At 39.9% G+C, this 16,588-nt stretch overlaps 2 gene segments (V, D, J or C); both read right to left on the reverse strand.

The window, feature by feature from the left end:
• Positions 1 to 211: 211 nt before the first annotated feature.
• On the reverse strand, positions 212 to 3,372 carry LOC140520288 (immunoglobulin kappa variable 1-16-like). The segment is given in 3 exon segments: positions 212 to 528; positions 749 to 828; positions 3,368 to 3,372. Coding segments are annotated over 3 exon segments (402 nt in total).
• Positions 3,373 to 8,309: 4,937 nt separating this feature from the next.
• On the reverse strand, positions 8,310 to 8,919 carry LOC140520294 (immunoglobulin kappa variable 5-2-like). The segment is given in 2 exon segments: positions 8,310 to 8,680; positions 8,844 to 8,919. Coding segments are annotated over 2 exon segments (420 nt in total).
• Positions 8,920 to 16,588: the final 7,669 nt, after the last annotated feature.

Below are 16,588 nucleotides of genomic sequence, written 5' to 3' on the forward strand. Positions count from 1 at the left end.
TTTGGGTTTTTTTTTTGAATGTCCTACATTATGACTTGGACTCTTTGCCAGTTTTAGTAATATTTATGCAAAATGTAAATGCCAAGGTACAGTGGACTTTGTAGGAAAATGAGGCAAAATTTGTCTTGACTACAGAGCACAAGCTCTTTTGACAGAGAAAGCAACTGTTCCTCTGTGCTGAGACAGCTGAACTGCTTGGGGAGGTTTTTGTTCAGGGATGGAGCATTGTGAGAGGAAAGGTTTTATGTTGCATACAGTAATAAATTCCAGCATCTTCAGCGTCCACACTGCTGATGGTGAGAGTGTAATCTGTTCCAGAGCCACTGCCACTGAACCAGGATGGGGTCCCAGAGTGCAGGTTGGATGTGCCATAGATGAGTGACTTTGGAGACTGACCATGTTTCTCTTGGTGCCATGCTAAATACTTATTAATATCTTGACTAGCTCTGCAGGAGATGGTGACTGTATCTCCGAGAGCCACAGACAGGGAAGTTGGAGATTGAGTCATCACAATCTGTCCATTGGCAGCTATAATGAAAAAGAAAATTCAAATGTCCCCAGCTCTTGACTAGTATTTCACCATAAGATTCTGTAATAGAACCAGCCAGACTAATTTCGCTGGGATAGATATATTATAAACTGAAAAATGAGACTATTTTAAAACCCAGAAACAGGTTCTGAATTATCTAAAATGAGAAACAAAGCATGTGAATAATTCCATGGCACGCCCATGTGACTCCTTTCTCACCTGGAAGTCCAAAGAGGAGGAGACACAAGAACTGAACTGGGAATGCCATCTCCACACTGTGCTCTGTCCAGTGCTGATCCCTGGTCAAGAGAATAAGAAAACCCTCTGATAAAGGTTCTGTACAGGAGGAATAGGTTGGGGGTGGAGAAAGGGGAGAATATGCAAAGCAACCTTGCCCTATATGGAGGAAAAGAGGATGGTCTGGGTCTCTAGGTGCACAGCTAGTGTGTGTCTAGGCCTTATCACATAGTTAATACTTCCTCTACATGTTTCTTGAGAAAAAAAAGATCATTCATCACAACTTCCTTTTCCCCAATTACACATTTCAAGTCACCCTCGAAGCCTTCTCGTACTTTAATCTCAGAGCAGGGGTGTCCCTTCTCTAAGACAATTCTAGCCTTGACTTATGCCCTTAATTCATACCTTTCCATAAATTCTAGTAGCCTGAATCTTCAATTTTATTGTTTGTTACAACAAACAAAACCCTACACTTGACAGTACCATGTCCTCAAGCTCTCATTCTATAGCTCACCTTCAATTCAGTGATTCCTAGAAAATGTTGTCTATATTTACTGTATCCACTTTTCTCACATTCCATTGACTCCTTACTCCCATTTAACCTGGTTTCTGATCATGCCTCTCCACTAGAACTACTGTCTCCAGCATCAGCAAAGATCAATTTTACTATTAAACCTGCTGGCCTAAATACTTCCTGATGCTCTCTGTAGTATTTGGAGCTCTTGAGCTTTCCTCTCCCCAAAACCACCCACTCCATCTTTCTACATAATTTCTTTTCCCTAGGTTTTCTTGAAACTATTTTGTGATGGTTCCTTTTCTTCTTCTTGTCTCACTGATGGTACTTCTCAGCATCCTATATAGTATCATAATCCATGTCCTCCCACCCTTTCCACCTCCACCCTCACCCCTACTCTCTATATAGGTGTCTCACAGGGCTCTGTTTTGCCCTTCTGCCATCTGTCTCTTGTAATTGACAAGTCTTGTTGATTCCACTTCCTTAGTGTTCTCCATAAATCTTCTTTTCCTTCTATTCACATTACAAGTGCCCTACTCCAAGTCCTCATCACCCCTTGTCTCTTTTATTGCAATACCTTTGTCTAGGCAGCCAGGTAGTTCAGCGGACAGAGCATAAATCTTGGTTTCAGGCACATGTAGTCCAGATCCTATCCCATACACTTACTAACTGTGTAACTCGGTAAAATCACATAATCCCCCTCAGCCTCAGAATCTGCCTCCCAAGGTTGTCATCAGAAGAAAATGAGATATTTGTAAAGTGCTTTGCAAACATTGAAGTATTGTATAAATGCTAGCTATTATTATTGCTGTTGTTGTTAGTTTCTCCTTCTGCTCCTTCCTCTTCCTCTTTTCTTTGCAATTTATCCTCTTCTTATTTTTAGGTTCAGTGGTAGTTGGTGGTTTCACAGAACACTAGTCATCTCATGGTTAGTGAGCACAAAGGTATGCTTAATTTCTCACTGGTGGTAGCAGAGTGTTGTACTCGGGAGCTAGGTGTCACACTACATAGCCTTTTGGATTGAATCCAGAAACCCTGAGATCAAGTGCTTCCTTGGGCATTTACTAGCCTTGTCACTAAGGGAAAAGCACTTAACCTCTTATTCTCAGTTTTCTTATCTCTAAAAGAAGAATGATATTTAACATCTACCTCACAGGGTTGTTCAGAAGATCAAATGAGATGACATTTGTAAACCAATTCAAAAACCTCAGGGTGTTATATAAATGCTATGCATCATTAGTAGCAGCAGCAGCAGCAGTAGAAAGGTGGTGAAGCAGGTAGAATGCTCAACCTGTGTTCTGGAAGACCTGAGTTTAAATCCAATCTCAAACACTCGCTAGCTGCATGACTCTCAATAATTCACTTAATCTTGTTGGTTTCAGTTTCCTCATATGTAAAATGAAGATGAGTAGCACCTACTACCTACAATTTTTAAGGAGAAAATGAAATATTTTATAAGTGCTTTGTAAACCTAAATACCTTATATAAAGTCTAGTTATTATTTTTATTAACTTCATCACCAATATTGTTAATATGTACTCTTGGACTAAGTGATAGAATACCTGGGTTCCATTCTTATCTATTTCTCTTAATATCCTGGTTATTTGGACCAAATTATTTCATTTCTATAAACGTTAATTTCCTTTTTTTCTACAGAGGAAATAGTAGCATCCACTCTGACTCCCCCAAATGATTATTGCAGAGCTCAGATAAGGATGTAGGTAGTGCCAGTACAGTGCCCTCTTATTTGTCATTTTGAAGTTCTGTAACCCTATCTGCATGACTTTTCATTGTCACTTTATCATCCCAGACCTTAGCTGTCTTTTAATTATTAAAATGAGTGGGTTGGCTTAGAAGTTCCCTACAGCCCTCTCCAGCTCCAACAATTATTGAATATGTCATGATTCTGAATTCTCTTAGTTGTTTAAAAATGAAGCTTATTTCATTTTTCTGAGTTTTCAGTCTCTGAACATAACACAAGAGGACTGATTCCTAATCATTTCCATTCACATAAGGAGGAGAAACATTCCTGGATATGAATATTCCTCCCTTGTCTGACTGGGGATATCTAGGGAGGAACTACCTACGTCATGAACCCAAGAGCTATATTGGAGGCCTCCGAAGAACTTCCTCCCTCAGCCCAGCTCCTTTGCATACCCTTCTCACCCCCATAAACAGAGCCCTCATCAGCAGGGCAGTTCACAGCCCTCCCCAGAGATCAGCACTGAACAGAAAAACATGGAGATGGGGTCGCTGGCTCCCAGGTGGTAGAAGGAGACACACATCGAGGTGCTTGGGATCACCGACATGCTTTCTTTTTCATTTTGGACTATGACGAGAAAAATTGCTAGCTTTTGTATAGCACCTTTATGTTTGGGAAGAATTACATATCTTATCTCATACAATGAATCTACTGAAATATCCACATGAAATGGAGGATATAACACCAAAAGGCAAACAATACCAACAGAACTGGTTCTGTAGATAATTCGGTGGGAACAGTCTGGTTAATTCCTGAACATGTTTTTTTTGTTTTAAATATAGATGCCAACAGAGTCATTGTTGATCCTTCCTGGTAACAACCTTCCTGATTGTGTTTACAGAAATAGAGGCATGATCATTGGATATCCTCTTCTGAGTCATCTCTGCTCTGACATGATGACATCTCCTGTCTCAAATGGCCTACTAAGCACAGGAAATGACTTTGTTCGTCATGGTCACCACTATTCATTGAGTTTCTCTGGTGCCCATGGAGTGCTCAGAGCAACCCCTGAGAAGTTGGACTGAATTCCACACTTCATCTCACTGGCCTTTGAAATATACATATCCAGCAGCATTTGAATCTCAGACCCCAAGCACTGGCTGGGCGGATGTGGAGGCGAAGTGGGTATGAAGAGAATATTCAGAAGGCAAGTCACTGGCTGGGAAAATGCCCAGAAAAGGGGAAAAAAATAAGACTATAGAAGACTACTTTCTTGGTGAACAGGTATTTCCTCCCTTCCTTTCTGATGAGGAAGAACAATGCTTACCATCAGGGAAAGACACAGAAGTCAAGGCTTCTTTATCCCAGCCCACTCAATGGGCTCAGGCCATGGAAGAGCTCAAAAAGAATTTTGAAAATCAAGTTAGAGAGGTGGAGGAAAAACTGGAAAGACAAATGAGAGATATTCAAGCAACGCATGAAAAACAATTACACACCCTGCCAAAGGAGACCCCAAAAAATGCTGAAGAAAATAACACCTTGAAAAATAGGCTAACTCAATTGGCAAAAGAGGTTCAAAAAGCTAATGAGAAGAATGCTTTCAAAAGCAGAATTAGCGAAATGGAAAAGGAGATTCAAAAGCTCACTGAAGAAAATAGTTCTTTCAAAATTAGAATGGAACAGGTGGAGGCTAATGACTTTATGAGAAACCAAGAAATCACAAAACAAAACCAAAAGAATGAAAAAATGGAAGATAATGTGAAATATCTCATTGGAAATACAACTGACCTGGAAAATAGATCCAGGAGAGACAATTTAAAAATTATGGGACTACCTGAAAGCCATGATCAAAAAAAGAGCCTAGACATCATCTTTCATGAAATTATCAAGGAAAACTGCCCTGAGATTTTAGAACCAGAGGGCACAATAAGTATTCAAGGAATCCACAGATCACCACCTGAAAGAGATCCAAAAAGAGAAACTCCTAGGAACATTGTGGCCAAATTCCAGAGTTCCCTGGTCCAGGAGAAAATATTGCAAGCAGCTAGAAAGAAACAATTAGGGTATTGTGGAAATACAATCAGGATAACACAAGATCTAGCAGCTTCTACATTAAGGGATCGAAGGGTGCAGAATAGGATATTCCAGAAGTCAAAGGAACTAGGACTAAAACCAAGAATCACCTACCCAGCAAAACTGAGTGTAATACTTCAGGGGAAAAAATTGTTCTTTCAATGAAATAGAGGACTTTCAAGCATTCTTGATGAAAAGACCAGAGCTGAAAAGAAAATTTGACTTTCAAACACAAGAATGAAGAGAAGCATGAAAAGGTAAACAGCAAAGAGAAGTCATAAGAGACTTACAAAAGATGAACTGTTTACACTCCTACATGGAAAGACAATATTTGTAACTCTTGAAACTATTCAATATCTGGGTACTGGGTGGGTTTACACACATACACATGCACACGCACATGCACACACACATAGAGAGTGCACAGAGTGAATTGAAGAGGATGGGATCATATCTTTAAAAAATGAAATCAAGCAGTGAGAGAGAAATATATTGGGAGGAGAAAGGGAGAAATGGAATGGGGCAAATTATCTCTCATAAAAGAGGCAAGCAAAAGACTTATTAGTGGAGGGATAAAGAGGGGAGGGGAGAGAAAAACATGAAGTTTACTCTCATCACATTCCACTAAAGGAAGGAATAAAATGCACACTCATTTTGGTATGAAAACCTATCTTACAATACAGGAAAGTGGGGGGATAAGGGGATAAGCAGGGTGGGGGGGATGATGGAAGGGAGGGCATGGGGAGGAGGGAGCAATTTGAGGTCAACACTCATGGGGAGGGACAGGATCAAAAGAGAGAACAGAAGTAATGGGGGACAGGTTAGGATGGTGGGAAATATAGTTAGTCTTATACAACACGACTATTATGGAAGTCATTTGCAAAACTACACAGATTTGGCCTATATTGAATTGCTTACCTTCCAAAGGGAAGGAGTGGGGAGGGAGGGTGGAAAAGAAGTTGAAACTCAAAGTTTTAGGAACAACTGTCGAGTACTGTTCTTGCCACTAGGTAATAAGAAATACAGGTAAAGGGGTATAGAAAGTTATTCGGCCCTACAGGACAAAAGAGAAGATGGAGACAAGGGCAGAGAGGGATGATAGAAGAGAGAGCAGATTGGTGATAGGGGCAATTAGAATGCTCAGTGTTTTGGGGTGGGGGAGGGGACAAAAGAGGAGAAAATGTGGAACCCAAAATTTTGTGAAAATGAATGTTAAAAGTTAAATAAATAAATAAAATCTCCCCCTAAAAAAAATGAAATAAAATAAAAATTAAAAAAAGAAATATACCATATCCTCCATGAAAGAGGGCACGAACTGTGATGAAAAGTAATATTATCAATCTGTAAAGAAACATTTATTGACATCTCCTATGTTGTGGGCACTATCTTGAGTATAGAGGATAAAAAGAAAGGTAAAAACTGTCCCTGCTCTCAAAGGGTTCGCAGTCAAATAAAGGAGATATCATGCAAACAGCTATGTACAAAAAGTGTTTGTACAGGATAACTTGGAGATAAATCTAAAGAAGGAAGAACCTAAAATTAAGAGGGATCAGGAATAGCTTCCTTCAGTATTATGTGTATAGGAGGGAAGGCAGGGGATGGAGGGAATAAACCAGGGATTAAACTTGGCAGGAGAAGATCAGTGATAACATGATGGGGCAAAGGATTTAAGAGGACAGTGTAGACTGAAATAATTAACTAGGGTTTTGAAATGGCAAATGGAGAACAGTGTATTCAGTACAAGGGTGACAGCCTAGCAAAGAATCAAAAGTCAAAAGATTAGGGGTCATAGTAATGGCGAAGAATAGTGTTTGGAGTTACATGGCAGAGAAGGAGGGATAATATATTGTGATCAGATCAGAGAATTTCAAATTTCTTCAATATGGAGGAGCTGCATTGGTAGGTGACAAAGGGTATGATCATTCTGTGTACAACTGATGTGAGTTGGAGATTATTTGTCAGGGGAAATGAGGAAGCTGAGAGGTAAATTTTTGGGGGGAGTATCAATGTCCATGTTGAAGTCCCCTGGTATGTGTGCAAGAGTTGAGGAGGGAAGGAAGACAGTGAACCATGTACTAAGCTCAGCGAAGAGGGATGAAGAGTGTCCTGGAGGTTGGTAGACAACAGCTACCAGCCTTTTCACTGGGCAAATCTGGACTGAGTTAACTTAAAAGGAAAAGAGGTCACTGAATGATGGAGGTGGAGAGAGTACCTGCAAGTGGTAATGGGGAACAAGGAATATTCCATCTCTTCCATCTCATCCAGAGAGGGAGGGGTGAATGAGAGAAATTGCAGCCAAAGCTAAAAAGGCTGGATGAGGAGGCTGTCTTATAAGGAGTGATCCAGGTCACAGAGAGAGGTCAATGATGGAAGTTGCTCTGAGACTCCATCAGTCCCAGAAATCCCTTATTCTGAGTTCTTAGTCTGGTGACATATTCTTTATCAGAATAAAGGGTCAGAGCAGAGGACACATCGAGATGCTCATTTTTAATTTGAAATCTTTTCTTAGGAGTTCCAGTGCCCTCTTATTGAACACTAGCTTGTGGTCACCAAATTCTGTGCATTTGTTCTTCTCCTGGGCTCTGAACCCTCTTCCTATCAGTAACTATGGTTATTCGCACTTTATAACTGTAGGATTGCTGCCTCTTTATCCCAATTCCTATTCCTTCTTGTTTCCGTAGCAGGTTTTTCACTCAGGCTCTTTCCTTCTACTTCTTTTCTTCTTCTTTCTTCTTCTTTTCTTTCTACATACTTGGATTCTCTCCTAGAGAGGAATGTAAGGTCTTTGATGTTGAGTAAATGATTCAAAAACATGGAGCAGGAGTATGAACATTTCTGATGTTCTATTTCCAGTCCCTATCCCTGGGCATGCTCTAGCTCCCGTGTTTGGAATGAGATCTAAGGCAAGGCTCCCTCTGATTCTCGAATTTCATCTGGGCCTATCCCTGGACCTTTGGTTTTTAGGGAGGAAAAAAACTTGATGAGAAGAGCCTTAGGAGCCTTTTTGACCAAATTCTCATGTATATGTTTAAATGAATGAATATATAAGGATGGATGAATATATAAGGAATGTACCTCCATACTTAGACACTAAGATCCTTGAGATCAGCTGAATGTCAAAGACGTCCATAATACTTGACACAGGGCTGGGGAGAGGGAAGGTGCTCAATTCCTCTTCATGTCAACTGCATACAGATGAAAAAGGGAACTGATGTAAATGCAAAAGGTCAGATAAGGCTCAAACCATGGGCATCTTAGAAACAGCTGCTCCCCTGATTCAGCTGGACTGGATGACACAGAGAGGTTTTTGTCACAGGCTGTATCACTGTGAGAGGTGAGGTATCATGCTGCTGACAGTAATAATCCCCAGCATCCTCAGCCTCCACACCTTTGATGGTGAGAGTGAAATCAGTGCCATATCCACTGCCACTGAACTGGGCAGGCACTCCCTCAAGAAGGGTGGAAACATCTTTAATGAGGAGCCTGGGAGACTGTTCTGGCTTCTTCTGATACCATTGCAGGTCATCAATATCCTTACTGGCCTTGCATGTGATGGTGGCTGTCTGCCCTGGAGAAACAGGCAGCAGGTCTGGAGTCTGGGTGAGCACAGTGTTCGTTCTGGACCCTGGTTAGTGGAAGAAAGCACCAAACGAAAAAATCCATTAGGAACATCCACTCACCGTGCTCTGTGACAGACACTGAGAACTGCTGCATTTGAAAGCTGAATCATCGACACTGGATTCAAGGCAGCACCAACCTCCAGGCTGTGCTAAATGTATGTCTCTCACCTGGAATGGAGAGCAGCAGAAAGCACAGGAGGTGAGCCAGGGAGCCCATCTTGGTGCTGGGTCCCCCAGGGGTGTAGATCAGTCACCATGACCCATGGAAGGGGCTCTTTATAAGCACTCAGCTGCCCAGGGCCATGCCTCTGGAGGCAAAACATGCAAATATCAAGGGCTCAAGAGGTCTTGGCTATCTAAAAAAAAGAGAGTCCTGGTAGACTTCCCAGCCTAATGAGAGATAAAGAGGAAGAACTTTTTCTGAGACAAGATAGATAGATAGATAGATAGATAGATAGATAGATAGATAGATAGATAGATAGATAGACAGACAGACAGACAGACAGACAGACAGACAGACAGACAGACAGACAGATAGATAGATAGATAGATAGATAGATAGATAGATAGATAGATGATAGATAGATAGGTAGATAGGTGGGTAGGTAGGTAGATGGATGGATGGATGGAGGGAGGGAGGGAGGGATGGATGGAGGGATGGATGGATGGATGAATTATAAATGCACAGATGTCTAGGATTTCCCAACAGACAGTGCAATTTAAAGCTTTTAATGAGAAAAAAACCTGCCCTAATATTTTTGGAACTCCATTTTGACTTATCTTAGAGTCCGTCAAATGTAACCCTCCTCAGTCCCCTCCTCCTTTTACAAATGATAAGTGTGAGAGCCAAAGTGGTGGAGGGTCTGTGAAGTGCACCCATTCCCTACTTCTTTGGGAGGAACCATCTCCTCTATTTGATCCCCACACAATCAGTCCCACCTGTGCACACTCTGGAGGGACCTTGGCTCCCCATGCAAAGTGTTCTCACCCTCTTTGATCAGGTGATCACTAAAAGGTCACATACTCTGCTAGGCAGATGAAGGCAGCTGAAGTTGATTTCACCTGTTCTAAAACCCTCAGCAGTCTCCCCTCCACACTGACCCTTCCTCCTAGCTCTGTCTCAGTTACCTCCCTTGGTCAAAATAAATAAATAAATGGGATGTGTGGGGGATTGAGGAGAATGCATAGAAGTGGTCCAGAAAATGTTCTAAGAGAAATTATTTTACCAGGGTTAGGGGAGGAAGGGAAAGAGCTGAAAGAATACTTCATGGAGAAAGTCATAGGACCCAGCATTACTGGCCTCTTGTGAGTAAGCTCCCCTAAATAATCTAATTAGACCTAACAAACTCTATTGATAACCAAACTTGCATGGGCCCCTCTTTCTCTGGTATCTCAGTATTCTCTCAGAAGGTACACCACCCTGCAATTGGCACAGTTAGGGCAGAACAGATCTGCCATCTTACAGTTATCTGAAAACTGACTCCATGCTGCTCAGTCAGTTATTATTTCCATGTTCCTTTGGGGGGAGTACAATATCCCTTTTTCTGATTTCGAGGATTGTACCTATTCACTCTCCCCTTCACCCAGTATTCAGATCTGAAAATTGATGTAAGGAGTTTTCTCACAGAATATCTCAAGCAATCCATATGTCTTACCTATTGGTTAATCAGTTATTATTTCCATTTTCCTTTTTTGGCATACAGACACTATCAGGGAATAGGACACCTCTTTTTCTGTTTTCAGGGAATTACGCTTATTCAATCTCACCCTCCCCAACTTAGAAAGTCCCTAATCTTTCATCCAATTCAAAATCATATTATCTAATTTTGTAGCCTGGTGAATTGTTTTCTCATGATTAGCTGGTCTTATTAAATTGTTTTTCTCCTCCCATATTCTGGTTCTGGTGCCAAAAGGTGGGGAAAGTCTGGTCTCAGTTTGTTGGGCAATTGCCTTGCATTGCATAATAAAACAATGTGTTCAGCAACTTGCACCTTTGCTCCCTGAATCATTTCATCTTTCACCCACCAAAAGACCTCCTACCCACCATGGAAGAATGTAACAGGATGAGTTAAAAAGTAGAATCCAACAATGTATTGTTTTAAAAAAATGAGACACGTTAAGATTTTTGTGGAGTTAAAATAATGGTTAGGAACAAAATCTAGTAGGTGTTACTTCTTAAAATTTGAAATTAGGTCTTAAATATTTGAAAAAATACTGAACTTCAGATGATAAATTCTGATTGAATTCTCCCATCTCCTGTGATCTCACCAGTCATGGAGGTTTTGGAAAGTCACTTAAACTCTCTGAGCCAGTTTCTATCAAGGGCATCACTACTCTTTCAGTCGCCCTGGATTTTTCCCTTGCAGCCATCATTCTCAGTTAGTTACCACCTTCTCAATTTCATTCACATCAATAGTCTTCTTTCTGACTAGACAGTACAACCACCCTAGTCCAGGTCTTGATCCCTTCTTTCCTTTTATTCCTATTACAATGTCTTCCTCCTCCTCTTCTGCCTCCTTCTCCTTCTCTCTTTTTCTCTTCTTCATCCTTTTTTTCTACTCTTCTTTTCTCATTCTTTTCTTGTCCTCCTCTTTCTTTTTTCCTCCTTGTTCTCATCCTACTCTTCTTCTTTCTCCTTTTCCTCCTTTTCCTTTCCCTGTCTTCAGAATGTTACTTGACCCTTTACTCTCAAATAGCCTCCATACTCATACTGGACCAAGGGCCAATTTTTGTTGATTCCTCCTGCTCAATGTTGCCCATACACGTGTCCTCCTCACACCACAATAAACCTAGACTAGCTCGTCATTGCTTCTTGTATAGTCTATGACAATGGCCCTATATTGGCAGCTAGGTGGTATATTGGATAGAGCCTAGGTCTTGAAAGATTCTGGGTTCAAATACTTTCATGGACACTAAGTAGAGTGACCCTAGGCGAGTCACTTAACCTCAATTTTTTTAATCTGTAGAGTGAGGATAAGTACACTGTAAACCTCAGAGTGATATAAAAATGCCATCTTGCATTATCATCATTATTTTGGGGGGCAGCAAAGTTGTATGGAGGCTAGGGCTTGAGACCTAGACCTGGATTCAGGATATCCTGAATTCAAATCCAGCCTCAAACACTTACTAGCTATATTACCCTGGGCAAATCACATCACTTTTTAACCCTCTGTTTCCTCATTTGCAAAATAACAATAAACATCTTCCAGTACTATTATGAGGTTAAAATAAGATATTTGTAAAAAGTTCTATAAAGCATTTTATAGAATTGCTAGTTGTCCTCCTTCTCCTCCTCTTCCTCCTCATCTAGATTAGGAGTCAGAGTATCTGGGTCCCAGTCTCAGCTGTTCTCATTAACAGCCAAGTCATCTGAGCCAAATTGTTTACAATCTATGGACATCAATTTCCTTTACTCTAAAGTGGGATTGATCATATTCATTCTGCTTGCATCAAAGCGTTATTGTAAAGCTCAAAGAAGAACCTGTTTAAAGTGCCATGAAACATCTGGATGATAGTCTTTATTTTGAAGGTTTGGCCTTGTTATCTGCATGACTTTCTTTCAATCACCTTTGCACGAGTAGATCTTAGTTTCTCTGTTAAGAGACTGGATGGGTTGGAGCAGAAGTTCTATAAGGTCCCTCATATTTCTAAACATCGTTCTATCAGGCAATGACTATGAGTCACTTTAGTCATTTAACAATGAAGATTTTTCTGTTTCCTTTGAAGGAAAGAAACCAAGAATATGGGTTATACTCCTGCCCACCACCTACCACCCACTCCATGAGGGAGAGATGCATCCTTGAGGCTGAATTTCTTTCCAGATCTAACTGAGGATACCTGAGGTTGAACTGTTCATGAGCCCTGGAAGAATATTGACTCTAAAACTGGAAGCTCTTGAATATTCCCTGACAGTCCATCTGCTTCACATGTCCCCTCCCTTCAATTTCCCTACCACATGCTAAAAGCCTTTATCAGTAGGACATTTCTCTCCACAGTGTAAGGATCAGTGCTGGACAGAGCATAGTATGGAGATGGTGTCCCTGGCTCATTTTCTCTGCCTCCTGATTCTCTGGCTCCCAGGTGAGAAAAGTCACACATGAAGAGGGGCCATAGGGTCAAAATGGGCTTTTAATCATCATTTTAGACCATGATAATAAATATTAGTAGTTTATATATATCATTAGCAGTACTGAAAATTTCACATAAAATAAAGGATATAACACTCAAAGGTGAATAATAGCAATGCAATGGTTTCTGAGGATAACTCAGTGGGTACAATCTGGTCAAAATGGGAACATTTGCTCCCCTCTAAATGAAGATGCCAACGCAGTCATTGTGGGACCCAGGTTTCAGCCTCCTTGATCACATCTGCTGGAGAGAGAACTACTATAAGGGCATATGCTAAATGTAGCTTCTCCATATATCTCTATTAATTAAGTCTAGTTTTGTTATTGCCTTGTCTGAAATTACAATCACTATACCTCTTTTATTTTTTAATTTTCAGTTGAGGCATCATAGATTTCTCTGTGACTCATTTTAACTACATGGGAGTCTTTATATTTTTAAAAAGTTTCTTGTGAAAATAGCCAAACACATTACTGGATATTTCTTTGTAATCACTTCTGCTATACAATGCCTTTTTATGAGTCAGTTTATCTCATTCACATTCATTTTGATGAATTAATTGTATGTTTCTCTCCATCCTATTTTCTCATGTATTTCCTTCTCTATACTCATCATTACCTCTTCATTATTATTTCTTTCTTAACCTCTTCACTATCCTCTCAATAACCTTAGTTTGGTTTGCTTATGACAATCTTTCCCTGAAGCTACCTTTCTCCTCTTCCTGTTCCTATCTGAATCCCTGTTGAGATGAATGTGTGTGTAATTATGTGCTTTGTGCCTTGTTTTAAGAATGTGACATAAAAGTGAACTTAAGTGATATATGATCCCCTTCTTCTTTCCAACTTTATTTATACTTCTACTTGTGCACCCCAACAAAGGGAGGCCCCCTGCCTCTGTCCCCTATTTATTGCTAATATTTCATTGCCCTTCCTTTTTCTATATTCTTTCAGCACCAACTGACCATAAAACTATAATTCTTCTATCTCACTGGAGCACCTCTATGACCCCTTATGACATTAGGATTCTTAAAACACCCTTTTATCACCCCAACTATTAGAATGTAAATATTTCTTTGATAGAAAATCCCTTCGGACTGTTAACTTGGGTTTTCCTTTTTTCTTTATGTCTATTTATTTATTTCAGATGTCTCTTCCTTTCAGTTTTCTTATCATAAATACTTGAAAATCATCAATGTCATAACACGCACATATAGATTTCAGGTTATCTCAGGATTCTGAAGTTTTCTGTCTTTGGTTTTTTTCCAGGTTAATAGTTCTTGATTAGAAATATATTTGATTTTCTTCCAATTTCCTCAGTCTTTTGACTTTGTTTGAATATTATTGGGAATACCTTTCCCTTATATAGCACTTGCTATATGCCAGGCACTATGCCTTAGCACTTTACAAATATTATCTCATTTGATCCTCACATAGAGGTTAAGCACCTTGCCCAAGGTCACACAACTGATGTGTCTGAAGCTGGATTTGAACCTAGAATTTCTTGGTTCCAGGCCCAGTATTCTATACACTCCACAAACTAACTGCCAAATTAATGTTGTCTTTTGAAGTTATTAACTTCAGTATTCTCAAATTTTTAATATTATTCAGATATAGCACTGCTATGCATGAGCATATACATAAGCATATATATACCCACATAATAATTACATACACACTTATAGAAGTGTTTGAGCATTCACACACACACATATACATCTAAATTTATACCTTCAATCTCTTCCTCACAGGCTGACATGTAAACCCTGGACAAAGAGTCTTTGGTCTTTGCCTTAGTATTTCTTGCTTTGTTTTAGGTGGATGGATTACAAGTTCACATACTGTGAGCTTGAAATGTCTGCAGAGCAAGTCTCTGAGGGACTGGGCCTTGATCCCCAACAGATTTTTGTAAATAGCCCAGAATTCATCACCTACAGTACCCATACCAGCATTAGCTGACAGGAAGATTTATGTAACTACACTGCTACATTTGCATGTGAATTTGATGGCATCATTGTTCTCTAGAAAATGTGTCTCCAGGAACCAAAGTGATTTTGGGGACAATATGTCTCCAAATATTGAGGGTGGTAATATTTGTAGTTTTATTCTTCTGTCTCTGTCAAGTGAATATATCTTTGTAAAAGCTGATTGAGAAGCTAGATGGCTCAGTAGATAAAGTGGAAGGCCTGGAGCCAGGATTCATCTCCATGAGTTCAAATCTGTCTTCTGATACCTACTAGATGTGTGACCCTGGGCAAGTCACTTAACACTGTTCATCTCAGTAGCCTCACCTGTGAAATGAGCTGGAGAAGGAAAGAGCAAACTCTTCTTGTATCTTTGCCAAGAAAACCCCAAATAAGATCATGAAGACTTGGACACTACTGAAAAATGACGAAATTACAAAAATAGTAAAGGAGCTGAGTGCTTGGAATATGATATTCTGGAAGACAAAAGAACTAGAAGTACAACCAAGAATAACCTACCAAGCAAAACTGATTATAATCCTTCAAGGGAGGAAATGGACTTTTAATGAAATAGAAGACTTTCAAACATTCCTGATGAAAAGACGAGAGATGAACAGAAAATCTTTTTTACAATGTAAGACTCAAAATAAGCATAAAGAGGAGAACATGAGAGAGAAATCATAAGGGGCTCAATAAAGTTAAATTCATTACATTTCTATATGGGAATATAATATACATAACTCCTAAGAACATTATCATTATTAATAGCAACTAAAAACACTCTACATAGACAGAGGGCATGGGAATGAGTTGATTATATTTGGGTTGACCTAAAAAAATGGATGGACAAGAAGATGGATGCACTAGGAGAAAGGGAAAGGGAGGGCCATAATTGGGGAAATTATCTCAAATAACGGAGGTGTGTAACAAAGAGATTTTATAGTAGAAAGAAATTGGTAGGTGGGAGTAACCAACACTTGAACCTCACTCTCATCTAAATTAATCAAAAAGTGGAAAATATATTTATATAGACACTCAATTAGGTGTAGAAAACAATCTTAGTCAACAGGAAAGTAGGAAGGGAAGGGGATAAAGGAAAGGGTGATAATAAAGGAGAGTGGATTAAGGAAGGCAATGGGCAGAGGTAAAGGCAAACTTCAGAGGAGAATGAGGGTAAAAAGAGAGAGAGAAGTTTAAACAGAACAAAATTGCATGGAGAGAAATGCCCTATTAGTAAGCATAACTGTAAATGCAAATGGGATGAATTCACCCATAAAATGAGATAGAGTAGTGATTGTTGGTCTTGCTATTGTTGTTGTTGTTGTCCTTCTTTCTGGAAGAGGACCATGACATCATGGAGAGGAAGACATGACTTGCACTTGACTTCGTTTTGAGTGATGGAGGGCTGTGCAAGGTCACCAACCTCACTTCTCCTCCAGAGCCATCTGGATCCAGTGGCCAGATTCATCAGAGTGACTGTAAATGGCCCAGGATGCACTGGGAGACCCTGGTCCTTTTGGGCTAAGACCTTTTCAGGTTTTCACTTTGAATCAGGTAATGCTCATTCAGTGAACAGGACTCCTTAGGAAGTGAGTCAAGAGATGGAATCTTTAATGAAAACAAATTAAACTGGGAGTGGAAAATTCTCAGGGGTACTGAACAAAAGAGAAAGAGTTACTGTTTGCATTCACTCTGAGCTAGGAGGGCCCAAAAATAGCCATTAAGTGGTGCTTGGGCAGGGATCTATTGTTTTCCAATCTATGAGCTTTAGAGAGAAATGGGTTTAATGTTTAGTCTTTGAGAAAAGGAAGAAAGAAAGACAGAAAGG

This window comes from Notamacropus eugenii, chromosome 1 (assembly GCF_028372415.1).
Source record: "Notamacropus eugenii isolate mMacEug1 chromosome 1, mMacEug1.pri_v2, whole genome shotgun sequence".
Taxonomy (NCBI): domain Eukaryota; kingdom Metazoa; phylum Chordata; class Mammalia; order Diprotodontia; family Macropodidae; genus Notamacropus; species Notamacropus eugenii.